This window comes from Solea solea, chromosome 16 (assembly GCF_958295425.1).
Source record: "Solea solea chromosome 16, fSolSol10.1, whole genome shotgun sequence".
NCBI classification, from domain to species: Eukaryota; Metazoa; Chordata; class Actinopteri; order Pleuronectiformes; family Soleidae; genus Solea; species Solea solea.
In genome coordinates this window covers 13,938,207-13,954,875 of record NC_081149.1, presented here as the reverse complement: position 1 = coordinate 13,954,875, position 16,669 = coordinate 13,938,207, and the positions used below count along the sequence as shown (strand labels likewise).

Genomic DNA, 16,669 nt, shown 5'->3' with positions numbered 1-16,669 from the left:
GAGGGGCAGGACAAAACTCAGATTATACTGTCCTGGATTTGATCAAAAGCGCACCCATTGGCACATCACATGCTTTCCCATTAAAATCACTCTCAGTACAATTGTACTCCCACACACACCCGTTGATGCCTTTCCATATGTGCATGCATTATGTTATTTATCTAAAAGGTACATGACTGCACATTTGCATCTGCATGTAATTCCCCTTAAAGACCTGCTATCTGGAGAGTGGGAAAGTGAACACGTGGGCGGACCATGTTAACAGCCTGTGGAAGTGACTAGATACAGGTTCACGCACTGCTGTTGGGACAGTGACTGAACAAGAAATAAATAATCAGTATGTCTGTCTTTACCTTGTGTATGTTTTTTTTGTTTTTTTTTTTTATAAAAAGGGGAAAAGAGAGGCAGCAAAGTTACATGGGTGAAATCAAAGCCAGGTCACTGTAAATAGAACCTTTGCCCTATGGGGTGCCAGCTCCTGTCTTTTCTTTTTGATGACACCCTCTTTTCATTAACTGTGTTAGCTCTCCTAGACTAAAACTAAAAACGCACAGCCCTCAGCATTTACGAAAGTGGATGGGTTCCCCCCTCATCTGCCCTGTTCTGGAAATTGACACCCATCTGATGTCCGCCCTTGGCACAAGTGTGGGTGGGGCCTTTCCCTTCCCTGATGTGGTCTTGGAAATTCTGGAGGAGAGTCATGAAGGCAGAGATGGGTGTACTGCAGGACTGATTATGTGGGTGACGTCAGATGACATGTGGTGACAGGGTGGATTGTTGAGTTGAAAACCTGGCCTTTAATAGCAGTGTCATAGTGCATTTGCCCTGCAGAAGGGGAAAGATTCCACTTGTTTGTGCTTTTGATGGAGACAAGTAAACAGACATCTTACATTCTCAAATGATTACTTTCGTTCGCTCAGTTTCTTTCTGTCTCCTCCTCAGTGTCAAATTATAGTTTTTTTCTGTTGTTCGTCTCCCCTGCGAGTCTGTCACTTTGTGGTGCTCTCCTATGCCAAGAACGCTGTGGTTCCTCCTTCTGTCCTGCACTGTGTGGCTTCTTTCAGCGTCTGCCAGCCGCCCAACCTGACCTCATGCTTCCAGAAACTTCTTGCTTTAAGCTTTGGTTTTGGACTTATTTGTGCCTCTAAACACACGGCCCGGACCTTGGTTTGCCCAAGTTGGCATTAACTCCTCTAATCAATAGGGAGAGAGGATCTGAAAATGCAAGAACACCCACACGTTTTTAGAGTAGACATATCATCACTTTTGTATTTGCGCTCTCAGTTGGACTTGTTTCTTAAACATCAACATTTTCTCATAACAGATTCTCTTGATGAATCTGTTTAACTATGTCAAAAACAAGGCTGTGCAACTCTTTGTTTTGGTGTATGTATTTGCAATGCACCCTACTGTTAGCTTACACTTGTCGTTTCCATGGAAACCCAGCACATTTGGGATGGACATGGCTGGTTCACCGAGGATAGTGTAGGCAGAGAGAGAGTGAGATGGTGTGTGTGAAAGGTCAGCCATTAATGGAGCGCTAGCCCAGCTTTCTGAAAATAACACTCAGAGACAACATTGCTTTGTTTTGGAGACTCAACAAGATGCAACAAATCTCATTGTTTCCCAGCAAACATTACAATGAATGACAACAGTTATAATCTTCAGATGTTTTGGAAATTAAAATAAGCAGCTTCCATTTTGCTACATGTATTTTATCTCTCTTTATATCCTGTCAAATCCTGGATAGACTAAATGGTCTATATTTGGATTAAATCTCTTCCCTTTCTTTTTAGATTATAGTAAATAAATATTTTGACGATGCAGTGATGCTGCTCCTTCATATTTTAAATCTATTACACAGTATTTTATTTCTAAATGATATTAGCCTCACTAATATCAACAGCAATTTGAAATGTCCCCTAAATATTCAGTCCTAGTTAATGTAGTAAAGTAAAAGATTAATGGAAAATAAGCTTTGGTGGTGTCACGGGAAGTTGTGGAACGTGTTTTGTAAGACCTTGTGTTACAGGTTTGTCTGTTTTCAGTTTTCCATCAATCTGTAACCATCACCTTGTTAACCGTTTGCAAACTCTGACATTGTTGGCCTGAGCTTCTGCCCCTTTGACCTATGAACTGTGCTGCTGAGGTAATGGTGGGAGGAAACTTGTGCCATTGGGGGAATCAGAGCAGGAGTCATTGCGTAGCAGAGCTGATGTTCTAACAGAACACTGCTATGACTTCAGCTACTCCTGACACTGTTTGTTCTCAGGGGCTTTGACTGTCACTGTTTATTGATGTAAAGTCTTGTGATACTGTGCACTGTTTTTCAGTTCACCATTTACAAATGCCAAATCTCACATGAATTTCATCCAACACAAATATGCAGAAAATGTGTATTATTTGTGCTGTTGTTGCAGTTTCACCTCATATGTATTTGATACATCACCTGGTTTGGCTTTGGCTTATTACTACGTTTATTTTGTGTGCTGAATTGTTACTGATGACCACATTGTTTCCAAGTGTTCCCAGTGTCTAAATGCCATTATTGTTGCTGTATTGCATTGTTCATGATTCTTTCACTATTGACTGTCAATGAACAGATTCCATGTAATCAAGCCATGCGTGTGTTTAACAGGGAGACCTGTTTCTGACAGTGATTCATTCTGAGTAATGACAAAAAGGTCCCAGTGCAGTAGTATAGTAAAGGAAATTGAGAATGTGTTTGCTTGGTCAGTTGTTGTGATCAGAGTGCTGATAACGGGTGTACCCTTTATGCTGTGAGTGCATGTAGGTCTTTCACATACACTCACATACATTCATTGTCCATCAAGTAGGACACATTGCTTAGTTCTTGGCACAGACAAAGCTAATCATAACTAGTAGTTAGTCTAAGTGACTGGAGCAACGTTTGTCACGTTGATGCTACTGTGGCGCTGATGCTAACCACAGCTTTGCTGACCTGAGCTTTTTCATTTTGCCACATTAGAGTAAAAAGCCCTGAGTAGTGCACGACGTTGATGCTGCAGACTTGGTGTAGGTGTTCTCTTTCTCTTCTCTTTTCTCTGTTGCTCAAACATCTTGTTGCTGACATTCAGTCAAATCGAGAGATATAGTAATATTGTGCACTCTTAGGTATATGCATCAAGACAAGGCAAGGCAAGACAAAGTTTATTTGTACAGCACCATTCTTACACAAGGCGATTCATAGTGCTTTACAGAAGCAAGTAAATACATTGGAAATTAAAACAAAATCAGTTTAAAAAAAATCAACTATAGAAATAAAAACAGTTTAAAACATTAACATTTTTTAAATCAAGCAGATTCAAGGTGAAGTTGTGCATTCAGAAAGTTTAACTCTTCATCATCTCTCTCATCTCTACACAGTGCCCGACGACCTCACTCCAGAGGAGCAGCAGGAGCTGGAGAATATCCGCCGGCGCAAGCAAGAGCTGCTGGAGGACATTCAGGTAATGCTGGAATATGATATTGTATGAAGGCGATGTTGAACAGTTTCTTAAAACACATTGTAGTTGCAAAATATATGCATGTAAACAACATCAGGGAGATGTTTGAAATGATAAAAATATTTTTACAATGACATAATATGTTGCTTGGATTCAAAGTAGAAGTTTTCATTATAAAATGTGTCCCCCCTTAAAAACAAATGGTTTGAAATGAATGGCACAGGTGGTAAAGGTATCTGAATCTCCTTTTTATGTACCTGCAAGGTTCAGGCACTACAAATGCTCCTCATCTGTCTTGTGATTCTATGTTTATCTCATATCAAGGTTTTTCTGCCTTGTTCAAATTCCTCTTTTTTCTCAGCAGTCCTCTAAGTCATTGGCATTTTCTAGCTTTATCGAGCCAACGGAAATGTCTTTTTTTATTGGTACAGCTTATTCCTTTTGGATGTTTTCATTGAAATAAGCATATAAATAACTAGGGATGAGCTGACATAATATCCATTATTGGTACTGTTCCAATGCTGGTCAAAATAATTGGATCAGTTTCAGACAGATAGAAATATAAAATCCAATACAATCCAAAAGTCATATATAGCTTCATAGTTTAAAATTACAAAATTACTATCAGACTGGTAGATACTCAAGTGTAGTATATTGGTATCAGTATTGGACATGCAAAAGTGGTATTGTGCCATCCCTAGAAATAACAAAAGCTTTTGTTTTGTTTTTGTGGTCCAATGTGGAATATGCTCATCCAGACAATAAAACAATGTCATGTAGTGTGATTTTTTTCAGAAATTCAAATTAGACCAGCTGAAGTGTTCTGTTCGATTCTTGTCAATGACCATTATGTTTTTTATTTTATTTTGGCTTTTGCCTTAGCCTAAGAGCACAGTTGATTATTCTAGTTCAGGTCAGTCCTGTCATTCAGTAACAAGCTCCTAAAGCAAATAGATACACAGGCCTGGCATTGTGAGATGGCCACCAGATGTCCCAGTTGGTGTCTCAACTTCCGATCACTCTGACAGACAAACATTGGAGGCGTGATCAGACACTCTCTCTTTTATGACCCTATGCCCTTCCCCCTCTATTTGGCCACCATTACTGCCCCCATCCACTCCTTTTCCGTGGTTTGTTAGCTGACCCCTTTCCTTCTCCCTCCCTCCTTCTCTCCCACCCTTAGGTCCAGCATGCTCCAACCCCATCACTCCCCCACCTCTCCCACCACAACCAACCACTTTCCAGTATGAGCAGTGCTTTTGTTTGCAGACACAAGCATCTGTGGAATGTGTTGTGATTGTGCAGGAAACACAGATGTTCCCTTTGTGGTTTGGCCAATAATGACTTGCTATTACGCATGTGGAATGATAAAGTAACTCTGTGGCTGGATATGAGTGGAGAGAACAAATTTGACTTTTATATGAAGCGTCAAATAATCAATAGCGACAAAGCTCCATCTGTAACTAAGACATCTCTAATGTTGCAGTCTATTATTCCAGACCTTTATCAACCTGACATCACCCTCTCTGTTCCTTTACCCTCTGCAGAAACCGTACGGCGCCAGTCTGGCACCAGTTGGCCTCATCTGATCGACTAAAACTGCCTTTAAGGCCATTAATTACTGAAAAAGCCACACAAACTACAGCATAATCCACTTGTATGCTTTCTCCCTCCATTTGTATTGAGGTTATTGCTCAATGTCTGATTCTTAATCAAATTCACAAAGGAAAGTTTGCTTGGTTGAGCAGGCACACATAAACACACCTTCTGATGTGACATATAGACAGACACTATCAGTTTTTAGTGCAGTGTGTGGGTTTATAGCCAGAAAAATGCCTCTATGAGCTGTTTAATACAGTTTTTGGTGGTCACCCTCTTCTATAGCTCCTGGTAGAGACAGACAGCAAAGGGATGGGAAGAGGCGTGCAGTGTTTATTTACTACGGAAGTGGAAGTGAAGCATCTTTTTATACTTATTATAATACTGTGCATGCCAAACTAGTCCATTCCAACTGAATGCTTGATGCAAATGTATGCATACCACAATATAATTTAATTTTGCGTCCATGTAAATGATAGAATTGTAAATTCCAAACGGGACATATCTTTTTGGAGTGAAGGAATTTTGCACATGTAAACATAGCTAATGAGGTTCAAGGGATTTCATTTCCAAGCTCACGGGTCCTTTACCGTTTGGTTAGAGACAAACGATCTGTGAGCCCAGGTGCTTTGGAAGGATGCCAGTGCCACCCAGGTATATGAATGATAAAGAAGAGCACTGGTTCTTCAACTTTTTATAATGAGTGCTACCTGATAAAATACCACTGTTGGTACCTGCACCACAGAGCATAAACCTGTACCAAAAAGTCAATACACTGCCCTTACTAACAAGGTTAACAGTTGTATAAAAAAAAAAATCCTTAATCAGCATCCACATCACCACCTTGGGCCATAACCTACACCCCCAGAAATCTCTACAAAATCTACCCTTTACTTTTTGAAATATGTTGCTCACAAACAGAAACATATTAATTTTCATACTTGCTTTGTTCTTTGCAGCGGCTGAAGGATGAGATAGCAGAAGTAACAAGTGAGATTGAGAACCTGGGTTCCACTGAGGAGAGGTGAGAAAACAGTTTTTTTTTCTTCTGCTTTGGCTAAATTGGCTTGTTGCTTGCCTTCTATTAACTTAGCAAATGAAGCTGTCAATTATTCATGCTGGATGGCAAAGTCGGGCCATCCCATCTTGCCAAATTGGCTTTGTTTTTAAGGCCGTGTAAATGATTCATCAGGCACACCCCATGATGGGAGGCCTCATTGAATAATGCAGTGGTTGTACGGGCAGAAGCAGACAATAGATGGTCTCAGGGGAAGGGGTGTTTGTGTTTGGTCTACTCAAGTGTATAGGGATCCCATCAGCTCCTGAATATTCCTGAAGCACTCCTCTCACGTGGCCCTGAAACCCATTAATGGTTCAGCACTTTCTTATTATCAGAGTTTCTTGAGATTCACTGAAAGTCATTGATAGCTAGTCTTTGCTTTTGCAGTATCTGTAGGTGAGTGTTGGATTTAAGCAGACAAAAGCCAAAAGAATGCTTGTGTGAGTGATTCAGTGGGAAGAAATGGCAACCTCTCGCCGGATGGATATGTAGCCATGGTGACGGTGGATTCTTGGAGCGCACTGTGACCCCTGAATCACTCCAGGCCTGAGAAATAAGACTTTCCCATGCGTATGATGTTAAATGCTTAATCAATTATTTGTCAACATGGAGCGGAAAGAAAGGCTGACCCCTGACAAATACATACGGAAAAGATGCTTTCAGGAAATTGAAATTCATCCATTTATTATTGTTGTCTGAGCCACACTGAATGAGCACAATGATGGACCATCAATTTGCATGCAATTTGATTTATGTGCGTCTAATTTAAAAGGCAAAACAATTTGAATGTCTTCACAATGGAGCAAACATTCAGTCATGTATCAAGGGACCAGAATCACTGGTTCTATCTTCTAGATTGATTATATACAGTTTTGGACTGGCATTTGAAGACGTTACAAGGGTTTCTGAGAAGTTGTAATAACCATTTTTTTTTTTTATTTCTTGATATTATTTCAAACAACTAATAAATGTAATCATCAAGAATAAATTAATGATTAATTAATCAGATTAAGTCAGATTAATCTATTTTTAAAAGTGTTGAGTTTATTCATCTGCCATGTTATTTCCCAGTCGAGAATCAAGGAAAACCTACTTTTTCCCCTATGTTTTAGGAAAAATATGCAGAGGAATAAACAGGTAGCAATGGGTCGTAAGAAGTTCAACATGGATCCCAAAAAGGTATGTGGAAGATAACTGTTATGATTCTGAAGAAATACGATTTTCCCCACATATCTTCATTCGCAGGATGTAACCTGTGACCCTCTCTCTTTCTCAGGGGATCCAGTTCCTCATTGAGAATGACTTGCTGAAGAATACCAGCGATGACATTGCTCAATTCCTCTACAAGGGCGAGGGCCTGAACAAAACAGCCATTGGCGATTACCTTGGAGAGAGGTCTGGATATAGAGTAACCTTTTTTCCCACCTTCTTTCTATCCTCCTCCTTCTTACTATCTTCATTCACGAGCACCCATCCATGTGGTTAATAAAAGCGTCAAATGGCGAGAATGCATACTTTCCCCATTGCTCTGCTTCCTCTTGGTCAGGCACACGCCCATCCTTTCCCAAACATACTTTATTGGTCCCACATTTAGACCATCCTGTTATGACAAAGCCGGGTGTTCAACAGTCTCCATCTGTTTTAGATGATCTTACTCATACGCGACAGTGATAACACAATCGAGGAATGAATGTGTGAGACGGCAGTTTTTACTCGAGAGCACCCTCGTTTCTCTCCGGGTGTAGACCGTGTGGAGGAAATGGAGTGCAGGTTGTTGATGGATGCTCTCTGTTTGATCGTTATCAAGCTCGGTGGGTTTCTAATTTATGTGGGGAGGGGCCGATGGAGTGTGGCAGGGTCCTTCTGCTATGATTGGTCACTTCTCCGCTGGGAATAGATGTGACTGGATATGACTCTGTCAACGAGAGTTCCTCGGAGCAATCCCATGATCCCGCAGGGCAGATCATTTACTCTGAAGGGCATGAAGGTTGAGGGTGTTGTCATGATTGAGATGAGATGATAAATGAAAGGTGCAGGCTGCTTGGTCTCCTCCATTGGGTTAGATTGGAGCATATCACTAATTTGAGCCAGATCACAAGAGCTTTGAACCAACCACTACAACACAGGCAATGTTTGGCCATCTTTTACATCCATGAAACCTCACCTTAAAATTTACACTTAAAGTATTGGCTCATGATCATTTCTGTCTATGATCTTAATCGGCTGTTTTCATAATAATTTAATTTTAATTACTCAATTAATGTTCCAAGCACAAATACAAACATTATGTTATAGAAAATCTTTAGTTTTTTGACTCTGGTTGGACAAAACTATAAGATGAAGAAAGTGTAATTGGTAACAGTCTACTATCTAGGAAATAATGATAACTGCTTAAGTTTTACATACATATATAAAATTTAAACGGTGTGTAATCTGTAACAATCTGTGTAACCTATTTTTTTTTTTTAAAGGTTTGCCAGTAAAATTCTGACTTTATTTTTCCTCTTACAGAGATGACTTCAATATCGAAGTCCTCCATGCCTTTGTGGAGCTTCATGAGTTCACAGACCTCAACCTGGTTCAGGCTCTAAGGTAAGACAACATGTTCTTAACTTTTCCGGGTTAACCTTGATTGCATTTTGCAAGGATGCAGCTGTCAGTTTCAGTCTTGTGACTAAATAGACAAAGTCAGCCTTTTCACAGTGGAAGTGAGACTTTTGCTAACAACTGAGCTATTTCTCCCCTGACAGACAGTTCCTGTGGAGTTTTCGACTGCCAGGAGAAGCTCAGAAAATCGACCGCATGATGGAGGCCTTTGCTCAGCGTTACTGCCAGTGCAACTCTGGTGTTTTCCAGTCCACAGGTAGAGCTATGATGCTCTGTAGCCCAGCTTTTAATACTGTCATAAAGAGCCAGAAATGTGTGTTTATCAAATGTGATAACCTATTAGACCGATTAGATAGACCTATTTTGTTATTGTTTGCCTTTTTATTGCAATACAAGGTCGATATTTGTCAGCAGTATTGATAGATGTGTTTTTTAATTTCAAGGTATTTTTCTAGAGACCATATTTAATATTTTATCTTATTATCTTATTGTAAGCAGTGTTTCCCCATATTTCAGACAGATCTAATGTCACATCAATGAATGTCTGAACTCCTTTTATTTAGCTGGCACAAAGTCTACTGCAGTTAATTGTGTTATAGTGGAGTGGAGAGTCTGGCTTTTGGGAAATGCCTGGACCAGACAGAGCGACTGCCTCTAACATGATTGCAGATGGATGTGAATAATGCATGGCGCTTCTCAACAGCCCAACAGGCCAGATAAAGTGCTGCTGTGTCAGCCGTGTGCTAGCCACATTGTCTTTTAGCATAGATACACACATGGAGGGAAGACATGCACTTTCACATTTACGTATGCATACTTAGCTGCCCACATGCAGCCTTTCACTCCAACCCACTCGCCTCGCTAAATGAAACTTCTCCACTCCGTTTCTCTGTGTCCACTGTAGTCCCCAAAGTGCAGCTAATTTCCATTCATGTTTAAACACCACATTAAACACTGGCAGCAATTTTATGATAAACAGCAAACTTTTGCTATCTCTTAAATCTCATCTCTTCCTCACACAGTTATCACTCTGCATGTGTGTGTGTGTGTGTGTGTGTGTTACAGACACCTGTTACATCCTATCATTTGCCATCATCATGCTAAACACCAGCCTCCACAACCCCAACGTGAAAGACAAGCCTTCTGTGGAACGATTTATCTCTATGAACAGAGGCATCAACGAGGGGGGGGACTTACCCGAAGACCTGCTCAGGGTGAGTGTCTGTGAGTTCATTTTTTTCCCCCCTTTAACCTCAAACCTGCTCTGTTTTCATGGTCAACTCTCTCTACCACAGAATCTGTACGAGAGCATCAAGAACGAGCCTTTTAAAATCCCAGAGGACGACGGCAATGACCTCACACACACTTTCTTCAATCCAGACAGAGAGGGGTGGCTGCTAAAATTAGGTCAGTGTCACTAGATATACAGTGTATACACATATTTTCAGTTTTAGTGTAATAGATGTCCAGAATGATTGTCATCACTATCTTAATGAATGATTTTGCCTTGTGTTTCATAGCAGCTCAAATATATGGATTATCCCAAGGTTAAAAATCAGTGATAACCAGTATCATCCCTCAGGTTGATAACCTGTGTGTGTGTGCGAGTATGTGAGGACAGAGGTGCCCAAGAGAATGTGGTAATCCATGTGTTGCACTTGACCCACAACATCTGAAGGCCTTCCTGCTCACTTTAATGTATTATGAATGTGGCTTTGAGATCAGACCACTACATGAGGAGACCTTTAAATTATTTAAGCTGGGATATATACGGACGTATTCATACACTGATATGCACATGCTTTTAAAAGCCTATAAGTCAAGTGTGCACACGCACAAACTTTTGCTTTCTGTGAATACTTGTTGATTAGAAGTTATTTTTCCCCCTTTATCTCAGACATTTGGTCCTCAGGGGGATTTTGGTTGCAGATTTGAAAATCATACTTCATCTCTTAATGGAAACCACACAGCAGACCTCTTAAATAATACATGGTTTTGCTTGATATTCCTGGCTTTTCTCTGTAATCTCAAATTTTTTGTCTTTGGAAAAAAAGATTCAGAGTGAATTTAAACAGGATTTTTTTTCCTGACCATATATTTCAGAGAATAATGTAAAAAAAAAAAAATAAAACTTATCACGCTCCTATAGTTTTGCAAATGTTTCCCACAATGCTACCTGGTACGTTTATTAGTCATAACCCTTGACTCCTGAGCTTTTCATCCTCTGTTTCCTCTGAGACCTCTCACAGTTGTCCAGATTCACAGTGAAGTTTGGTGTAAAAAGCCTGATCCTATGAAGTGACGCTGAATCTTCCAATCACTGTGAATCTTAACAACAGACTACGCCAAGAGAGTCAGAAATAATTCCTTTCTCAATGACTCCATATTGACACATTTGATCAATCATGGTGGAAGGTAAATGACTGGATATAACAGAAATGGACCTAAGTGGAGGTGATAATCCATGTAGTGCTTTACAGGATTTTAACGTGAATAAAACTCCCCCTTGTGGCCTGATTTAAGAACAGCAGATTTGTAAAATCAATCTGTTGACCCACATGCCTAAAGATCTGTGAAGCAGTGCATTAAAGCCTCCTTGACCCAGAATTAAAAGGACTGTGGTGCTGTAATTCTTTATCATATAATTTGATTTCCTTTTGTTTTTGTTTCCTTTTCTTCTTCGTTTGTTTGTTTGTTCCCATGATTTTGGCTGTTGTCTTTCCTCAGGAGGTATGTACACCTGCTCTTCCCAAAATGCTAGTCCATCTCTCAGCTCTCGGGTGCTTTCGGTGGTCTGCCATGCTTTCCTTCTCATTTGTTTTACATTCAAACAGGTTTTTTTTTTGTCTGCAGATTCTTTTTTGTTGTTTTACTTTTATTGTTTCTCTCCACCAAGTCATTTGAAATCCAGATGTTTGTCTGTTCAGTCTGTCATTGAGCTGGTGGTTTGTCCACACTCTTTTATCTCAGTGGGTGGTTGCTGAGTGGTCACTGGGTGCCTTTGCCAACCCGTAGGCTTGGCTTTGGGAGCTGAAGCTCTGTGACCACTATACTGAGCAGTTTGACCCTCTTTTCTCTGTACGCTGTGGTGGTCACTCTCTTTGATCTCTGTTTTTTTTTTAAAGCTGCATTATATCTTTTTTCCATACAGTGAGCACAACAAAGGGCTTTTACCTTACTCTCCACAATAATTGTGGCCTTGTTTACACATTGGGTTATTGTTGTTTGCTTGTATGGAAACAGAATAATGCACCTTTTCAATAACATGGCTCTGCTCTTTTTATGTCATGCCATAAATGAATCTGGAGGGTAATTGTGTGGCTGCAGCCCGGTGTGTTGCTGCAGTGGACTGGACCGAACTGGGAGAGAAACCTTGGCTGAGGAGTGCACTGAAAAGGGCTTAATGGTTGCTTAATATATGCCTCAAATGGTTAATAAATTGATCAATTGTACACTTTTGTACTACTAATTACAATAAATGAAAGTTGTAATTTAATGTGGCAAACAAATAAATCAGTAAGAAGAAAAAAAAAGGAAAAAAAATTAAACATGAGTTAAAAAAAAAAGAAAACCTATTTTGCCTTATCCTCCACCTGCCCAGCCTCTCACAGTTACATCTTGCATGGGTGACTCCCTCCACTCCAGCATAGCACTGGCCACACATCCTCAACAGCAATCTGCCGGGACGCTCAAGCATGAGAGGATGGCCACTCCTCTCTCTCTCTCTCTCTCTTTTTCTCTCTCTCTCATAGAGACAGGAACTGATGTGACCGTTAAAAAACCAAACACAAACCCAATCAACTTCCAGGCCGTCGGCTGTGTGATTGTGCCATTGCGTCCTTTTTTTTTTTTTGTCTGTGTTTGTCTGCGTTGTCTTTGTTGTAATGCTCCGACAGGTCGACATGCGGTGAGGAGCTCTCCATCTCTGCCTGTCGACCGAAGAGTGTTGATGGCGTTTGTAGATAATTAGTGTAGACCTATCATGATGTCTGAAATGATGGGGTATCATATACAGCGCTGATGCTGTTATATGATAATACAAGTGTGCTGACTCTTATGTATGTATGTAAACATCCTTTAAGCTTCCTGTTCTGGTCGATGGATTTCACAAGGCAGCTTTTTTTTTACTAACAGTGGTGGTGGGGTAGTCTCGTCTAGTCAAGGCTGAAATCTTATTGATTAGAAAGAAACTTAGTCCTCATTCACTGAGCCCCGCTCCTGTATAACTGGGGAAGATATTTAACAAAGCCGAGACAGGAAATTCAAGTCTGGGATACCTGTAGAGAAGCTGAGCATAGCTGCAGGCACTGAGCTTCCTGCTCCCCTCACTTTGTTGGCATCCCATCCTCCCTCTGCCAGGCTCCCATGTGTTCCTGTGATCAGGTTTCTCCTCACAGGAAGTATGGGTTACAAAGGGGGTCAGAGGTCAGTCACAGATCAGCGAGCTCAGAGTTAACCAGAGGTCCCCCACGAGGCGTGAAAGAGGTGTAAAGTTAAATCTCAGTAACCTTATTTACTCCCTCATGCAGACGTTTGAGTGCTTCCCACATTTTCTGATGTATCGCTGGTTGGTACACAGCCCTATCTGTATCAAACAAAGAAAAACGGGGCCAAATTAGCACGAAATATATCAAAGGGAACAAAGTAAATGCATTGAAGGCTCTGCCGTTGTGATAATGGTGGAGCATGGTTTGAATTAGGGAATAATTGGGTAAAAGAAGCCATCATCTGTCTGTCTGCCCATACATTTGTCTGCCTGTCTCGCTGCTCTACCTGGTGCTTTGGTGCTCGTATCTCTTTTTTTCTCTGATTTTTTTGTTTTCTTTTGTTTTTTTGTTGAACCTCTCTGATGTCAACTGTTTGCTCCCCAGGGGGACGAGTAAAAACCTGGAAGAGGCGGTGGTTCATCCTCACGGACAACTGTCTGTACTACTTTGAGTACACCACAGTGAGTTCAGCCTAGTTTCTCAGTCGCGGTGGAAAAGCTGCTTGCTGTAGTTTCTTGTGCACATTTACATATTTTATATTTGTGCAGGACAAAGAGCCCAGGGGAATCATCCCACTGGAGAACCTGAGCATCAAAGATGTGGAAGATAAGAAGCCGGTAAGTGCAGCACCATCTACTGGTTAAATGTGGGATTACACTTTATTTTTTTTTTTCAGTATTACTCCAAATTAAGAGTAAATTAAATGTTCTATTTTTAGTCCTGTTAAGAATGTGTGCCGACTTATCCTGCACCCAGAGGAAGGAACTTCCAATAATTTTTTCTCTCTCTCGAATGTTCATGTACCTCCCTGTAACTGTACAGTCTGTCACTTCATCTGTGTTTGACTAGAGAATAGAGATGACGCTTGAGCTTGTTGATTCATCGTCAACCACAATATTTTGCTTAGTTTCATGTACACTACAACTAGCGTCTCATTCCAAAACAAATACTTCATTAGCCACACCTTTGTGTTCAACAGGGTGTTCCCTGTGTACGTCTGTAGATGATGCAAAGTGTAATGCAAGCATTTCTAAATTCACAACCAGAAGCACACCTGTTAAAGAAAAAAACAAAAACCTGTGGACCCCCCCAAAAAAAACAATCTGGCTCACTGCTGTGCAGACTCTTTGAGCATTTGATTTGCTCCAGAGCTTCCAATTTAGTAAATCGGTGCCCCGCACGTCTTCATCCGTATTTTAATACCTGTGGTGTGTACAAGTTACAGCATGTGACACTTTAAAGATAGCCTAAAATCCATAACACAGATCCTTAGGGGGTTTAATTGCATATGATTTTTCTCTCTTTTTTTTTTTAGGCTTAATTCATTTTTACTTTCTATAATTGTTAACCTTCATTGACTTTACCTTTGTAGAATTGCTTTGAGCTCTTCATTCCTGACAACAAGGACCAAGTGATAAAAGCATGCAAGACAGAGGCTGATGGACGCGTCGTGGAGGGCAACCATACTTTTTATCGCATCTCTGCCCCCACTACTGAGGAAAAAGATGAATGGATGAACAGCATCAAGTAAATCTTTTGTCTATTTATATTTTATTTTGTGATCATTGAGGCAGGGTTGTTCTGGAGATGTAGAAGGAAGTGTTTTAAACAGATGTATGGGGTTTTATTCGATATGTTCATAAAGTATAAGCCATACCAAATGAAAAAGAAACGTGTGCAGGGCCAGAACTCATGTCTCTCCCTCCATGGACCTCTGCTGTACATGTTGCTTGATTTTTCACCTAAGAATATTATGAAACATGATTGTGCCAAGTAAAAAAACAACAACTGGTTAAACCAACTGTGGCAGTTTAACAGGAAAAAGGGGAAAACATGTCCCTACTTGACTGCAAACGCACTACATCTAACACTACATAGCTCATAAAAAAGTGCAGCACTTACACTTTGGCTCTTCCCTGTGACATTTCCCTCTCCGTCTGTGCCCACAGAGCTGCCATCAGCAGGGATCCCTTCTACGAGATGCTGGCAGCCAGGAAGAAAAAGGTGTCATCCATGAAGAGGCACTAGAGCTGCTCAGCTTTCCCGATGTTGCACTTGACAGATCAGGGGGTCCCGGTGTCTGGTGTCTGGGCCGGCGCAGAGACCACAGTTCAGGTCTGCCTCAGACCTTCTCTGGGGAGTTTCTCTAGGTTATATTTACTAGCTGTGTGGCGTTAGGACTCTACTGGCTAGAAAAACAGAAAGCATGCTGGGGTTTCTAGATAAGAGTCCGAGTCAAAGCCTCGTCTAACCTCTTGTGTCACTATCGCTCTGTTTCTCTCTCTCTCTCTCTCTCTCTCTCTCTGTCAGCTTTGTGTGTGCTTTCTGTCTAGGAATCCGAAAGGGAATCTTTCTGCAGCAAAATAAAACTACTCCAATATGCACTGCGTACCTAGACAACATACATACACCCATGCAGTCCCCCCCGCCCCCCCACAGCTCACATTTAACTCAGCAGGTCTGACAGGGTGTGGTGCCCTAACCAAAATATTCCTCGCTTTATGGAAGAAAAGCTAAGACCTTTTCTGATGTGCTTTAATACGTGTGGGCAATACATGTCTATTTGTACAGCTTTTACTGTTTATTCCTCTGTAGTCTTTTTTGTTTGTTTACTTTTGTAAGATAAAATGGTTTTGCAGCAGAAACTGCAGGGGGGTTGGGAGGGAGGGAGGGGGCTAATATTTGCCAACTGTTAGCGGTTTTGTAGAAAAAAGAAAATGTCTGTAAAAAAAAAAAAAAAAAAAAAAAAATAATAAAGTTGCCACTCAGGAGATTGTTAAGATGTTCGGAAACTTTCTATAAACTGGATCCTGACAGCCATGTGAGGGATGAAAGGCCCCTGCGTTTAGTTTTTGTTTTTTGTAAAAGAAAATTACGGGGACACGCCGCTGCAGGTGAGGGTGTCTGCTTGTCTGGACAGGGTCTCAGTGTTGGATCTGGCTCTTACTGTTAATTTCCTGAAGGTCTTTGAGACGCATCCCTGGGGATTAGTGTCGTCTACAAGGGACGAATGTCCTTCATCGTGGGTTTCTTTACTTTCCTCCTCTTTTTTTTTTAGGTCTTAAGTTGTCTGGAAAACAGGCACAATGGCCCCTTTTTTATTTCCTCTCTCCCAAATTGTTTTTCCTGATTTCACCATGTCTCAAACCGAAAAACACTTTCTATTTCTGTGTCATTAAAAAAAAAGCCAAAACAATTTATTATTAGTTTTACTTCAGTGCTGCACAGTGGTGCCTGGCGCTCTAGATGAAACATGATGAGAAATGCTGCTGGTTAGCGACGGTAATTCAGTTTTCTTTTCCCCACTTGGACAACAGTTAATCTTTGTTTGCTGCCTTGTAACACACGTTGTGTTTGTGGAGGGCTATTCAAGGGTAAAACAAATCACATGACACTTTATCCCTCAGCCCAGCCTCGTGATCTGTCTCAATATTCTTTGGGTTTTGTGT

The 16,669-nt window shown here is 40.8% G+C and overlaps 1 protein-coding gene across 4 annotated transcripts in view; it reads left to right on the top strand.

Moving 5' to 3' along the window:
* Positions 1–15,894, top strand: part of cyth1a (cytohesin 1a) — a 40,258-nt gene extending 24,364 nt beyond the window's left edge. For 3 of the 4 annotated variants that reach the window (XM_058653094.1, XM_058653093.1, XM_058653096.1), the window contains exons 2-13: positions 3,388–3,470; positions 6,026–6,090; positions 7,239–7,305; positions 7,403–7,521; positions 8,638–8,718; positions 8,877–8,989; positions 9,799–9,947; positions 10,029–10,141; positions 13,603–13,681; positions 13,769–13,837; positions 14,593–14,747; positions 15,170–15,894. In XM_058653094.1, the coding sequence (XP_058509077.1) occupies positions 3,388–3,470; positions 6,026–6,090; positions 7,239–7,305; positions 7,403–7,521; positions 8,638–8,718; positions 8,877–8,989; positions 9,799–9,947; positions 10,029–10,141; positions 13,603–13,681; positions 13,769–13,837; positions 14,593–14,747; positions 15,170–15,248 (1,172 nt within the window). In that variant the 3' untranslated portion in view covers positions 15,249–15,894. The remainder of the gene's footprint in view (positions 1–3,387; positions 3,471–6,025; positions 6,091–7,238; positions 7,306–7,402; positions 7,522–8,637; positions 8,719–8,876; positions 8,990–9,798; positions 9,948–10,028; positions 10,142–13,602; positions 13,682–13,768; positions 13,838–14,592; positions 14,748–15,169) is intronic. The other variant, XM_058653092.1, reaches the window with a different exon arrangement.
* The last annotated feature ends 775 nt before the right edge of the window (positions 15,895–16,669 follow it).